General features: G+C 42.0%; 1 protein-coding gene across 8 annotated transcripts in view; it reads right to left on the bottom strand.

Annotated features, from left to right (window-relative positions):
• The window catches only part of MAPKAP1 (MAPK associated protein 1), a 233574-nt gene that overhangs the window by 34509 nt on the left and 184155 nt on the right, over window positions 1–14910 (bottom strand). For all 8 annotated transcript variants that reach the window (XM_028107692.2, XM_028107693.2, XM_028107686.2 and 5 more), the window contains one exon: window positions 8188–8328. In XM_028107692.2, the coding sequence (XP_027963493.1) occupies window positions 8188–8328 (141 nt within the window). The remainder of the gene's footprint in view (window positions 1–8187; window positions 8329–14910) is intronic.

Here is a 14910-nt window from a genome sequence, read left to right on the forward strand (position 1 = left end):
CAGTCTGCCACTTCCCATTGTCTCAGAGGTGCATACCTGACTCTTAGGAGGCACAACCTCCCCTAGGCCCACTTAAAATGTCCTTCTAAGAAGCTAAAATACCAATTCAGCAAAAATTAGGGCATTTAATATTCCATGCCTCAGTGTATTTCCTGAGTTATTATTTATTTACTCAGACATCATGAGCTGTGGTTCATTCATCAATTTCCTACAACTTTGAATCGAAGACTAGAAAAGCTCCCCTGTTGTTAAATCCTGGAGTAGCTTTTTATATAATTCCACAATCCTCTTGTCTTCGGGTTACCTAGAGCCTATGAAAGCCCGGAAAAGCCCCTGGGAGTGCCACTGAACAACTCTTTGCTGGAGTGGATTGCGCTGAATCCACACAGCCAATCGATAGCATCCATACAGCAGTCAGGGAAGTCTTTGAAACTTGTCTGAATTTACACACAGGATCAGATACAAAGGCTGTTTGGGCTTAATGAGACCTCAGAGATCACCTAGTCTGGGGCTTACATTCTCCATATGAAGAAATTGAGGCTCAGGGTGGGGATATGACTTGTCTGATGTCACCCATTAATGACAGAGCTATACCCATAATTCATATCCCCAGACTATCAGCCAGGGTTTAAACAGACCAGCTCTCCTGTCTCAATGCATTAAGTTTATACAGTGGGTATATTCACATCGTGATCAAATGCATTACAGTATGAAAAGCACTGGCTCCCTTAGGGACCCAAAATAGACGAGAATATCATATTTTGGCCACAACTATAATGAGACCCAGTAGAGCCTTACATTCTTGAGATCAAGTGGGGTACTGGGCCCCAGAATCACTGGTTCCATTCAAGGCCTAACCATCTGAAACCTTTTGGGAACCACAGCTAAGAGCTGCCAATTCCAATGTGTGGTCAGTTAGAGACTCAGTGACAAAGTCTGAGTGTACCTGACTAGGCCATTATCCTTGGAACGAAACCCAAGGGGTGGCCTGAACATGAATGAGACCATGAATGTACAGCCAAACTCAGCACAGCGCTCAGCACAAGGGTGGAGCTTATTGAATGAGATCTGGGACTATTTCACCCAGTAACACCTGTCCCTGGATGAGGACTAAGCCCTCTCTGTAAAGAAGGCACTTACAAAGATTGTGTATTAGGGGAGATAGTTTCCCAAACTAATATTCTCCTGGTAAATAGGTATTTCAGGTGAGCTTACAGTGTCAAGTTGGGAAGCAGTATGCCATTTCCTAAGAGATTTATGATATCACTTGTAGAGTGGGGAAAGCCCAGATCTTCCTCATGTTCAGGCCCTGCCCTAGTACACAGTTGGAGCTCAAGTGCCAAGGGTGAGGGCATGGTAAAAGGAATACAGAACCTTGATGGACCCTCCCTTATCCCATCCTTATTAATTTCTTTATGCCAGTGGCTCTCAACTTTTCCAGTTCTCAAGGCTTTCTCAAACATCTGAGGAACCTGTCAATAGTAACCCTGGATTATTTAACAGGTGTTCTCTAAAGGGTAGATCTGGAGCAGGGAATTAGAGGAAGGTACACAGTTAGGAAAAACCCTGAGTTTCTGACATTCCCTGTCAGGGGATTTTCTCTCAACCCAATCATTGCATTAAGCACTAATGTGGTTAAAAAAAAAAAAAAAATTTCTGGAGGCAGTCTTGATAGTATTTGTCCTGCTATTTCATAAGCTGATTAGTACTTGTTAAGCTTTATTCCAAATTTTGGTTCAGAAGATGTCACAACAGGGACAGAACAATCAAGTGATATTAGAATTGCCATCCTCAAATTACTCAGTGGACCCAGGTATTTTGGAGCTAAGTGTGATGGATATCTCTCATGATCATTTTCGTGCATCTGAACGGAGGAGGGTATCTCCTTAGTATTCAGTAAGAAAATGAAACAGAAATATGGAAGGAAAAGCCATCCATTTGCTAAGAACCTGATTTCCAGATTATGTAATTACTCGAACTATACTCCATAGGTACCCCAACTGAAAAAAAAAAAAAGTGCAGGCCACAGCTGTTTGCTTTCACTCACTTAGCTTTGTGTTAATGTGTCTTAAGTCTGCATATTGTATATTAAGAAATGGTACTGTAATGAAGTCTTCCTTGAGCGTTGGCTTGTAAGTATTGACTAGGGGGTTAAATAATAACTGCAATAGGACAGATAAACCAGGGAAGACAATAGATGGCAAATATGCTGCCTCTCATCAAGCTCAGGCCCAGGGCAGGCATTTTTAATCAATCACAGAGTTTCTTTATGTTGCCCTCAGACACAGCTCCAGATGCTGCCTCAGCATAATGCTCTGGGCAGCCATTACAAACTTGATTGGAGTCAGTTTATGAGATGAAACCACTATGCCTCCTCTATGATATGTGCTATTGTACTTGATACTTTTGATAAATAACTACTATGATCACAAGTGTTATGATTATACATATGGATTGTTTTATGAAGAGATAGTGGAGGTAACCATGGAACCTTTCAGCAAGATTATTTTATGATACAGTCTTTACCTGTAAATCCTACACAGAATCTGTATATCTATCTTCTACAGAATGATGTTAGGTTATATATGCAATTATGACACAGATGGAGTTCACGGGATATTACAGATTCAGTAACCTAAACATTTGGTGCCATGGGGAAGGTCTAGCCTGACAAATGATAAGGTGAAGGAATCAAGTTAGCACAGTGGCACAACTATCAAAGCACTTCTCAGCCTGAGACCCTTTATCAGGGAAACCAGGCTGACCTGCCCATTCAGTAAAAACAAGCCTTGGACAAAGAGATAAGGGGCAAGAAAGTCCTTTGGATACCGAGAGGCTGTATTTCCCAAGCCACATAATTAAGGGGAGATTCTGAGCTAGCAGGTCCGGGATGAGGTCAGGGACTTGGTGATTCTGATACACAGTCAGGGTCTGCAATCACTGCTCTAACGTACTGTGTAAATACGAGGAATACAATGGTGGTACCTTGGTCCTCTCCGCTTTGTTTCTTATATGGGTTTCTGGCAGCCCCTTGGCTAGTGCATCATAATTCAGCTTCTGCCAGGCAGCCAACAAATACTTACTGCTAGTATACTATGGGATTCCTAATTAGTGGCTGGCATTCACCATCTGACCCTTTTAGTTTGATTTTCTCCATACCCACTTCAAGCTGTCAGCCTTGGCATGTTTGGGCAGCACAAATGGCCTAGTGTCTGATCCTATGGTCAGGCACATGGGATTAGACACACGGGAGATCATGTTAAAGGAAATGACCTCAACTTGATATAAGCTCAAGAAAAGTCTACACGTAAGGGCACCAGTACTTTCAGGCCCAACACAGAGAGGAAGCAGACAAGATGAAATATTCCAAGAATGTTTCTGAGAAATCACGGAATGGTTAGGCATGATGGTTTTGTGTGGTAAACTTTCCAGGCTGACAGAGCAGGGATGGTGAACAGACTTCACCGTAAGAACCAACTTCAACTGACTGGCAGGAATTGCTTAGAGGGCTGTGTTAGAAAGGGTTCTGAGGTCAGGTCTGGGCCCAGAGGGAAGAAGTACAGGGACTGACAAACGAGGTGAACGGAGGATGGAAGAGAGCAGTGCACATGCTACACTGACGTGACCTGCAGGTGCAAGGGCAGGGACAAGAGTGAGGGTGTGCAGAATTTTTGGAACTGGCCAAGAAGTGATCACTTCCTTTGTGAAGGCAAGTTATTAATGACTGAGGCATCCACGGCTTGATGGATTGGGTCTGCTGTACGGGACTGGGCTTCAGTCCCAGTTCTGTTCCTGGGACTGGAACTGGGACTGGATATCCCACTGCATATCCTGATGGCTGGGAGGGAGGGAAAGAAAGTTAGCGCTTATTAAGTAATAGCTGTGTGTGCCAGTAAACACTACATTCTCTGTATACATCACATTACTTCATTTATTTCTCCAAGCCTTGTTTTTTTTGAGTCATGAAATGGGAGTAGTATCATCAATGTTCTGTGTGGATTAAATAAGGTGATGGGGTGAAAGTTCACCGTATACTGCAAATTGTCCTAGAACTATAGAGCATGAGTGTAATGACCATTTGCATTCAGGGCATAATACAGTAGTTAGGTGCAGGACTCAGCCTTAGGCAGTCTTGAGTTCTGATCCCAGCTTCATTACTTAACAAGTAATTGTTCCCTATATCCTAGTTCCCTCATATAAAAAATGGAGATAGTATCAGTACTATCCAATAATAGTGATATGATTACAGGAGACAAGAACAGAAGAGTGATCAGCAAAGTGCCTGGCACATAGCAACAAGCACTTGATAAATAACCACTTTTAAAAACTGTAATTCTTCATGTTAATATTATTTAAAAAGATCAGGTCTTTGCCATAAGTTTCACTAATGGACTCCAATAAAGTTTTTCAATCACAGAAAAGTCTGGTGGAAAATCAGTCTAAGTTTGGGTCTTGCAGATCCGAGTTTGAGTCCCTCCCCGCCTGACTTTCTCAGAAGCAGATGGCAGATGGTCAAATGGGAGCATGGGCCACGACTACCCTGAGAAGCAGCTGTGAGGGCCCCGGGTTGCTGGGGAATGCTGCTCACTGCCGCCGCTGCGTGCTCCTACATACCACGGACTCAGAGTGGATGGGCAGTTTTCTGTGGAATCAGCAGGGCTGCTGGGGAAATGCCGCACACAGACACTTAGCACTTAGAAGAACTTGCCACAGGGGGCAAGTGAAATCTCTGCTCTGACTGACACAGGATGGATGAGTGGAGGAGACCATCCATCAGTGTCAGGAAAGATCTGAAGCACCTGGCTAGTCAGTTGAAATAAAATAAATTATTTACTGATCTCAGAATCCAGCTGCTCACTCAAATGCTCGTAAAAGGTGCATTGTTTTCTGCCCTGTACTTTACAGTAGATTCAGTTTTGGAAAGAAAGAATTCCTGGATCACTCTGCAGGTTTTTGTTGCTGTTACTGTTAAAATGAAAGGGTGCTACCTGCTTTGCAAGGAGGGAGAGGGGTTCGAAAGTTACATACGGAACTCATCTACATGGCAACAGGAAATGAGCTTTTTTATTTACTGCATGGTGTAGTACTCATGGGCACAGTTTCTGTGACTGTCACAAAATTGCTTAGGACTAATTAATGAAATTTCTGTTTATCATGCTAAAGATTGAGCTTAGATTCATAATTGAAACACATATTCTGGCAGCACCTGTTTAGAAGCTCCTTGGAGCCATGTCTCTCCACCAGAGGGTGCCATGTGTACCACTGGAAACATCCAGAGGTGACTGAGACCTGGCTTCTAGTCACACTTCTGAGAACTACTGCTCTAGGGAGAGATACCTACATCACTGTCATCATCCATTACTACCTGACAAGTCTCCACTGTAGCTACAAGTGAAATTTGGACAATAGCACCACTACCTAATCTGACTGGTGTGGTTAATTTCAAGATGGTAGACTAGGATAGAAAGCTACAGACAAAACAGGGGACAGTGACAATACTAGCAACACTAAGATGAGCCAGCCTCTGTTCAGAATAGAGCTTCTATGGGCCAGACACTTTTTTTTTCTATCTTGAAAGGTAAATGTTATAATTCCCATTCTATAGATGACAAAAACTAAGACTGAAAAGAGAAGGGACTTGTCCAAGGTGACACTGCATGTAAGTGCTAATGCGGGATTTAAAGCCAGTCCTGACTACAGACTAGGGCTCTTCCCACAGATCCTTTTGTGGGCCTCTTCCTTTAAGTGAATATACATGTCAGAATCTGATGAATTAAAATTTGGCTTTTTGCCTTTGGAAAAACGTGTGGGAAAGAAGCCCATGATCTTGGTTATCTTTCCAAAGCATTGCTTTTTTACCTTGGGAATCTGTGGACTTACTGATGATGCTCACCTGGGAAAATCCCCGCTCTGTACCCTGGCTGCAGCCAGGCTACTTACTGGGTTTATAACTAGACTCACTCCTTTGTTACTGGGAAGGTACTGCAGGCAAACACAAACTAGGTGTCTGAGTAGAATTCTTATTTTAGTGAACTTTTGTTAGAAATATACAATAGAAAGTGCATGAGTCCTAAGCATATCTATAACTTGATTTTTTCACAAAGTCTACACACTCATGTAATCAGTGCCCAGATCAAGAAACGAAACCTACCAGTGTCCAGGACTCCCCTGCAGTCACTACAGCCTCCTTTCCCGCCAGATAACCACCATCATTACTTCTACACAATAGATTATTGTGTAATTTTGGAAGGCAGTTATGCTCGCCACTATAGCACCAACACTATTTTTGGGTATTTTTGAATGTCATATAGTAGAATAATATAGTATGGATCTTCCCCCCCCTTTTTTTTGAATCTGGCTTCTCTTTGAACAGCCTCATTATTTTTATTTCTATGAGAAGAAGCAGGAAAAGCAGCCCCAGGAGGAAAGACACCAGGGATTTCTATGTTTTAAGAATCAACATTGTAAATAAGCATTTTTTAAAAACCATTTTAGATATTTAGCATTTCGTTTGTTTTTGTGAGGAGGCTGAAACAGGTCCAGAAAGGAGAAAAAAGGTGGGTTCTATGGCTTGGTTCAACGTTCCCGGCTGCTAATTCATCAGGTTAGTCTGTTAGAATCACCATCATCCTAGCAGCTGGTGTTTACTGAGGAATTGCTACGTGCCAGGTGCCTTCCTCAGTATTCTGCATGTGTGAGGACATTTCATTCCCTTAAGTACCACATCTATGAGCCAGGGACTATTGTCTTCACTTTACCAATGAGGAAACTGAGGCTCTGAACATTTGCCTGTGTTTGCTTGTGGTGATGCAGCTAATAAATGAGCCTGGGTTGAACCCTGGCTTCTAGCTCCAGAGTCTGTCCTCTGCGTGTTCCACTACCAGCTCTCATTTACAGGAAGTTTGCCACTCGCCAGGCCCCGTGCTAAGGGCTTCACATGGCCTATCTGACTTGCCCCCCCAAGGCAATCTGAAGACACTTGCCTAATGCAGCTGACTACCGGCAGAGCCACGACTCAGAGCTGCTGTGAGTCTGATGACCCTCTCTGACTTACTCAGCTGTCCTGTCAGCGTGCTTCAAGCTCCAGTCAGTCAGGTTGGGGAGGAATATTTGAAGAGATTTTTTTTTTTTTTTAATTTGAAGACTTTTGAGGCTTATTACAAATTAGCCAAACTAACACCAACACTGCAAAAGACTTTATTATGAGACATATAACAGAGCATTTGTGAGAAACCTGTAATTAGTGGGCCTCAGAGTTGGCGTGCAAACTGCCTCCCTTCACACACAAGCAGACGAGGCCTGGGAAGGGGCGGTGTGGCAGAGGCAGGTGGCAGAGCCAGGGTACAGGTCACCTCCCTAAGCCTGGCATCCATAACTGCTCCCCGCTCCTCCCAGTATCCTTTCTTAGGGAGCAGGTGCACTTGAGTTGGCCAGACCAGCATTCTGCTCCTGATACCACCACCTACCTGTTGTGTGAGCTTGGGCACGAGACGTCACCTCTCTGGCACCTCATTTACCTTTGCTAGGTGGGGAAGGTACAAATACCTACCTTTTAGGTAGTTCAGAAATGTACGTAAAGCACTTAGCACAGGGCCTACTACACAGCAGGTACCTGTAAATGACAGCTGGGCTGCTGATGTAATATTGACTACGTTGACACTTTTTCTACTCCTGTTATGTGTAAGTCAAAACAGAAATTTAGCACTTAATTGGAACAAATTAATCCCAAATATTAATTGAAAGTTAATTCTGGATTATTTGGTGAGGATCCAAATATAACTTCCGAGATCATTAAAAAGCTTCCTGCATAAAGGCACGAATGAATAAGCAATGAATTCACCTGAGCAAAAAAAGGCAAGTGGCAAAGCTACAGAGCAGTTCTAAGGATAGCATGTAAGAGAATTACAGAATGATAAGAATTATGGAACCTCATAGAAGTCAATCAGTTTGAAAAGAGTCTCAAGTTAGTTCTATTTCTAATCTTCTGCTTCATAAAAAAGAAGACAAGACAGAGCACTCAGGTGGGGACAAGGAGGTACTTTATATTTCACTGTTTAAACATTTTCTCTGAAAACAAATTACCATTAGTCATTCAGGTCACATAAAAGTTGGATGTTGTTTCATTCCCTGTTTCTACGCTGACCACTGATACAAAGGGTCCGGTCCATCATTAGTTCATGCACTTACCTAACTGGACATCAGTTGTGAATCGTAGTCTGTGGATCATGCTGACTTTGAATGACTTGTAATGGTGGCTGCTAAGCATATCCTGTACTGTAGCTATGTCAATCTGTGAATCCTCCTCAAAAACTCCGTCTGCCCTTGAACCTGGGGAGGAAAAAGCAGTTTAACACATAAAGATACATGAGGCTTGGCAAATGGTGTCTGCTTAAAATGCTTTGGGATAAATTAAAATAATATGGGCTATTTAATTTGGAGAAGAAAAGGCTGAGCGATGACTTAATAATGCCATTCCAGTAAACAGAGAATGGTAGCATATTCATCATTCAACAATTAATTCCACAAACACTGCCTATTCTATGGCAGGCCCCTGGCTGTGCAGCAGGGATACGCAAGGACAGAAAAACTGCCGCTTGCCAGAAGCCCTCCATCTCCACGAGACTGAGTTAAAACCACAAAAGCATGGGTGGTCGTACTTCTTGTTTCTTCTTCTAATAATAATTTTTCCAATCATAAAAGTAATCCATGCTCTTGAAGAATTCTCATGCTTTCCAAGATTCTCAGACAGTTTGACAGCTTCCTCTCTTGTGTCTCACAGTCTCCACTGGTGTGGGCACGAGCCTGCTCCCGCTTGGATGGCTGTTAACAGTCTCCTCACCGGCCTTCTGGCCACCAGGCACTCTCTGCAATCCAGCCACCACAGGACTTTCTGATTCATATGGCTTTCTAAAGCTTTGATCATTTATTCACTCATTCAATGTTTAGTGAGAGCTTTGTGCACGCTCAATACTCTGATATGTGGTACTGGGGACAAATAAGAAGGCTGGTGCTCAAAAATCTTCCCTGACTTCCCATGGCCTCCTGAATGAGGCACTGTTTTCAGCCAAGCAATCAAGGCTGTCTATAATCTGGCTGAAACATAATTTTTCAATTTTACTTGTCATTTCTCATCTATACCTTTTTGCAGTTCCTCCCAAACTCCTCAGACTGCACACCAGTCCAGGTTTTTCTACTTCTGGGCCCTTGCCTAGAACAACCCTTCCAACCTTACCCTGGACTTGTCAAAACTCTACCCAGGGCAGCTCAAACTCCACTTCCTGAATTCCATAGCAGTTGGTTTATACTGGACCCTGGAGCCAGAAAATTCAATTCAATTTTTAGCTCTGCTTCTAACTTGCTATATGATCTTGGGCAAGCGACTTTATCTCTCTGAACCCCCGTTTTTACCATGCACAGAATGCCAAATATATTTAAAGAATCTAACATAAAATACACTTAATAAACAGCAGTCATGATTATTTTTATTCTACTGTCATAAAGGACCACATTCAGCCTTGCACTAAAATTGTTGAGTGGTTGGTCTGGCCTAATTTGGAAGCTTTTTGACAATCAGTAAAGTTTCTCATTCATCTCTGTATCTTCTGCAAGCAGTACAGGTAGCTGGTATGCTCTTGTTAAATTTTGCTAAATAAAGACAATAAAATAAAATAAAATAAAGTAAAATAAAATTACATAAAGAACCAGTGTGTATGAATGCTAAGCGCTTTACACATGCACTTCAGCCTCATGACAACCTGGTGGGTACTGATTTTCTGTATTATACAGATGAGGAATCTGAGGCTTTGGGAAGTAGAGTCATGTGCCCAGGGCCACACTAAGCAAAGCTAAATTATCTCCCATCCCCCAGAGTTTAAAATGTGCTCTTCTGAAGGTGCAGCTGCTGGTGCCATTCACCAATGGGACAGGAGCACCTGTATAGCAAGAGGCCAACCAGAGCAGGTACCCTAAGTCTTGTTGTGTGGAACGCCCAGAGATGGCCTACAGGGAAATCCAGAGAGAACTCCTTGGGACAGAGTTGGAGGAATGGAAAACTCGAGATTTGGGTATAAAATGGGAAAATTCTGTTACATAACTGGCAGCCTGACAATTACACACTTTTCCTTCCCACAGTTACTGCGTACAAGTTAAGCTCTTAAGTCAAAGTTGGTTTCTGATGCCTTTACATTGGACTCATTTATTAGGAATTGTGCATTTGATTTCCAAATCCTACAATTATTCCCAGCTAAAATAACTCCAGCCCCTACAATAATGCTCTCCCCACAGTGAAGACGCAGCCTCACCCTTAATGGGCCATTCACTGAATGTCCGTGATACGGTCCCATCTTTGAGCATCTGCGCATATTGTCTTCTTTGCCCAGGTCACCCTTCTCCCCACTTCATTCTCTCCTGACCTATTCCTCCAGGTCTCCTCCCTATTCTTCCTGAAGAGCTTAGCTCAAGTGACACTCCAGGGAAAGCTTCCCTGATCCCGGGCCCCCAAGTCTAGTAGAGCTCTTTTTGCCACTGCACCCAGCATTTTCCTGCAGAATGCTGTCACAGCTAGTCATTATCTGTCTCTGCCCCAAAGGGCAAGCAGAGTGACTGCTTTACTCACCATTATAGCCTAGATCCTGTTAGTGCCCAGGATAAAGCAAGTGCTCAATAAAAATTTACTGGATGAATACAGCTGCCATGTCCACAGGAAGGTGAAGATCAGAGAGGGTGAATGACTTAACCAATGTCACCTCACTAGGATCAGAAGAGCTGCACTCCACATCTATAACGGCCACTGGGTAACCTTACTAGCTTTCTTTGGGACACCTGTAATTTTGGACAGAGGTGCCATCATTGCAAGCACTACTGTCTTCTGGGTAACGTCCATCTCTTAAACCAAGATGCTGGCTAGAATTTACAGAATTTCAAATAATCGTTCATTTCCCCCAATACACACTTCACTGAAACAGAACTGCGGAGACATGTTTATTTCTATTTTTAGAACCTTTTAAATACGAGAGTTGTGGAGAATTTTGGTGAAATATTAAAATCCTTTCATGTTTTGAAAATCAGTTAAAGCCATCTTAAATGAGAAAATGCCATTATTAGATACAACTTAGCTCAAGAACTTCTGTTTTCTTTACTAATTAGTATTTTCTAAATATTGCAGGTATTTGATTTGGAAAGGGGTAACAGCTCATTATGCTAAAATGCCAATTACTAAAAAAAAAAACCCACACTTAAGAGTTTTACATTTTATGATGTTGGATTAAAACCAATTTAAAAATTACTATAACGTGACATATAATTTTTTACTGAGCAATTTCAATGCCAGCTGCTAATAAAGCATCTTAGCTGTAAATGATAATTCAGATGCTTTTAGATAAAGTGGTGCATAAATATGGCTGGAAATTGATTTAGCTTCTTACAGAAGCTACTGAAGAATGACATATTTTGTTTAATACACCAGCTAATGTAGTCCTAAAAGCTCAAACAAGTGCCAGTTTTCACTCCTAAATTTGCTGTGGGAGATTAATGAAAACTTTATATTTTGCTGAAATGTTAATAATGGGCAGATGAGATGATAGGATTTTAGTAGAGGTCTTAAAGCTACGGAATAACCAGCAAGGCTTGTCAATTTCCTTATATTAATTTTGTTCAAGACTTACATAGCTGGAGCTGGCTCAACACACTAATGCTTCTTGCATTGACCTTCTACTCTCCAACAGTATAAATTCATATCCCATTTGAAGATTTAAGCCCCCCTGATACTTGGGTAAATTCTGAGCCTTGCCCCAGATGACAAGGGGTGTGTTTGCTTTTGTGATTAAAAGGGCAACAGCACCTGGGAGAGTAGGAAAGGAAGGAAGACCTCTGTGCTCACCTCCAGTGCATGCTGCCCACCCCCAAGCAGGTCATCTGATGAACTGGTCTCGGAGTTACACAGCCATTTTTCAAAGTAGGCTTAGGAGTGCCATTGCTTGGAGGGGGCATGTGTGCATGTATACAGCAGTCACCTGTATAACCTGCAACTACCCCCCCGCCATACCAGCAGGATGCTAGACTATGAAGGCACACTGGTGAGGATAAGGCAGGGTTCCTGATCTTTAGGAGCTTACAGACTTGGTATTAGGAACACAAAGAAAACAGTACAAAGCAGAGATAAGTACCCAATAAATGGTGCATGCAACAGATACTTTATATCGAAGCAGAGCATTATACCAAAAGCATGTTTTTGGACGAGAAAAGTTCAAAGACTTTGCATGTATACCTTTACTGTTTGTATCCTTCCAGAAAGAAGTGAACCCAACCAAATGTCGGCACTATACCATTTGCATGTTAAAATTATTACTATATATCAACTTCACATTTAAAAACCCACTTCTGTTCAAGAGAAGACATTTTTATCTACTCAAAGTCAAAAAAAAAAAAAAAGAACCAGAATGTCTTAGAAATAAACATATTAAAAAAACCACTCCCAAACTGTTAATTTAATTGAAACATAACCCTTTGGTATTTTGTTAAATGAGCAATTAAAAAGGTCACAAGCAATTAAATGAAACAAAAGCCACACTGTGTTCATCTACATTAATGCTGAACTGGGTCTCCTCCTGAATGACAAGATAAATTGTAATGGTGCCTTCAAAGACTTCACAATGTATTTTGTCAAAGTCGGGAGTGTTAATGTCTCTATGTGCCATGGATTACCATAATGTATCGTGTCAAAACGCTCGAGCTGCAATAACTCAAAGATGTATTGTGATAGATCAAATTTTGGGGTGGGGCCTAAAAGTGACTTGAGCACCAGTGTGCTCAGATGGTCTGACACCAGGCTCCGGAAGAAAGAGAGAGAGCCCATTTGCAATTTGTAAAGGTTTGTGGGACAAAATCTAAGAGGGGAAGGAGCCTAGCTATCTAGAGGAAAGGGGTAGAAAGGAGGAAACAGGAATGGCACCTACCTTAATGGCAAAACTAGGCCGGGGCAAGAGGGGGTAGAGGGAAGGAGTAGGCAGGCAACATCTAGGGTCTCCAGCAAGGAAAGAAAGAGGAGGTGCTGAGGGCGCCAAGGGCTGGGAAGTGGCCTTGGGACTTAATAACATTGGAAAGAACCTGGAACATAGAGTTCAGAGATGTAGGTTCAAATTGTAACTCTGACATCAAGGGTTAAGAGTGGGTCAAAACCTTGCCCAAGATTCCATTTTTGGGAAGAGGCAGAGCTGGGACAAATCTGTTGAACTTGAGTCCACCTTCCTTCCGCTGCGCTTCTCCTTCCCTCCCGCCTCACCACCTTCCTACGGGCAGCAACAAGGAGACAGCCTGGGTAGGTAACTATAAACTCTGAATCAGTGGTTCTCAAAGTACAGTCCAGGACCCACTGGAGGGGTGATCCCCAAGAACCATTCTGGGGGTCCATAATCTCAATAATATTTTCACAGTATTAACAGCAAGACATCATTCGCCTTTTTCATGCCTATTACCTTACAAAGTAAAAACAAGCGTGTAGGTTCACTGATATGGTTCTGATTCCACATTGCAACAAATCTTTAAGAATCAATCACTTGAGGGGCACCTGGGTGGCTCAGTCGTTAAGTGTCTGCCTTTGGCTCAGATCACGATCCCAGGGTCCTGGGATGGAGCCCCGCATCGGGCTCCCTGCTCGGCGGGAAGCCTGCTTCTCCCTCTCCCACTAGCCCCTGCTTGTGTTCCTGCTCTCGCTGTGTCTCTCTCTGTCAAATAAATAAATAAAATCTTTAAAAATAAATAAATAAATCTTAAAAAAAAATCAATCACTTGAGTTTCAGTATATTAATGAAAATTAATATCCACTATTCTCTGAAAAGGCTATTGAAATACTCCTACCTTTTCCAACCACATACCTATGTTAGGCCAAATTTTCTTCATATACTACAACTGAAACAATATATTATAGCAGACTGAATGCAGTAGATATGAAAATCAAGATGCTTTCTATAAAGCCAGACATTGCAGAAATTTGCAAAAGCATATATAAAACAGTGCCCACTGGTTCAGGTGATTAGTCAATAATTTATCTTCCTGATGGAACAAAAATAAACACTCTTCAGAGAAAGAAAATGGAATGGAAAACAAAACAAAAGAAAATACAGCTATTTTTCATAAAAATTTGTTAACATGTAATGGGTTTATTATTACTTTTTAATGAATTCATAAACATTTAAAATTTTCTGTTTTTATTCCTAATAAGTTGATATAACCCAATAAACAATAGCTCTTTGGGGTCCTCAATAATTTTAAAGAGTGTAAAGAGGTCTAAGACCAAGAAGCTTGAGAGCCACTGCCTGTAGTGGTTTGTATGCCGTGCCTGGATGTCCGTTTGGACAATCATGATGAGATATAAAAGTGCAGTCACAGCCACATCCCTGACAACAGACACAAACCGAAATCTTGGATATACATTACAAGAGTAACAGGCTTGCTGTCAGGTGACTGGATCAAGGCGAATTATAACTAATACTGTTTTCTGTTTAAAGAGTGTTTTTGTATATGTGATTTCACTGAAACTGAGGGAGACACTTAGAGGTATATACGTGACCTCCTTTCAGACAAATGGGCACTAATCATTAAATCAAAGCTCAGATGAACTCACTGTATGCTACCGGCAGATGTCTTATGTTCATAGATACAAACTACAGAGGACTTCAAACTTCATTTTATGGTTCAGTAAGTCTTAGACCAAGTCAAAAAGCTTGAATCTAGTTCTAAGTTAAAGCAACTTCAATCTCCCTTCTCCGAAAAGATCTAAGCTAACTCTAGAACTCAACCAGAAGACAATGGCCTCTTTAATCCTCCCCTTTAAAAGCTCGATGATGAGGTTGACTGATCCTAGCAGGTTCACAAATAGTCACCCAGCACCAACCACAGATGTGGGACTGTGCG

Source organism: Eumetopias jubatus, unplaced genomic scaffold (assembly GCF_037043125.1).
Source record: "Eumetopias jubatus isolate StellerSeaLion01/CBP00866 unplaced genomic scaffold, mEumJub1_p1.0 scaffold_15, whole genome shotgun sequence".
NCBI lineage: Eukaryota > Metazoa > Chordata > Mammalia > Carnivora > Otariidae > Eumetopias > Eumetopias jubatus.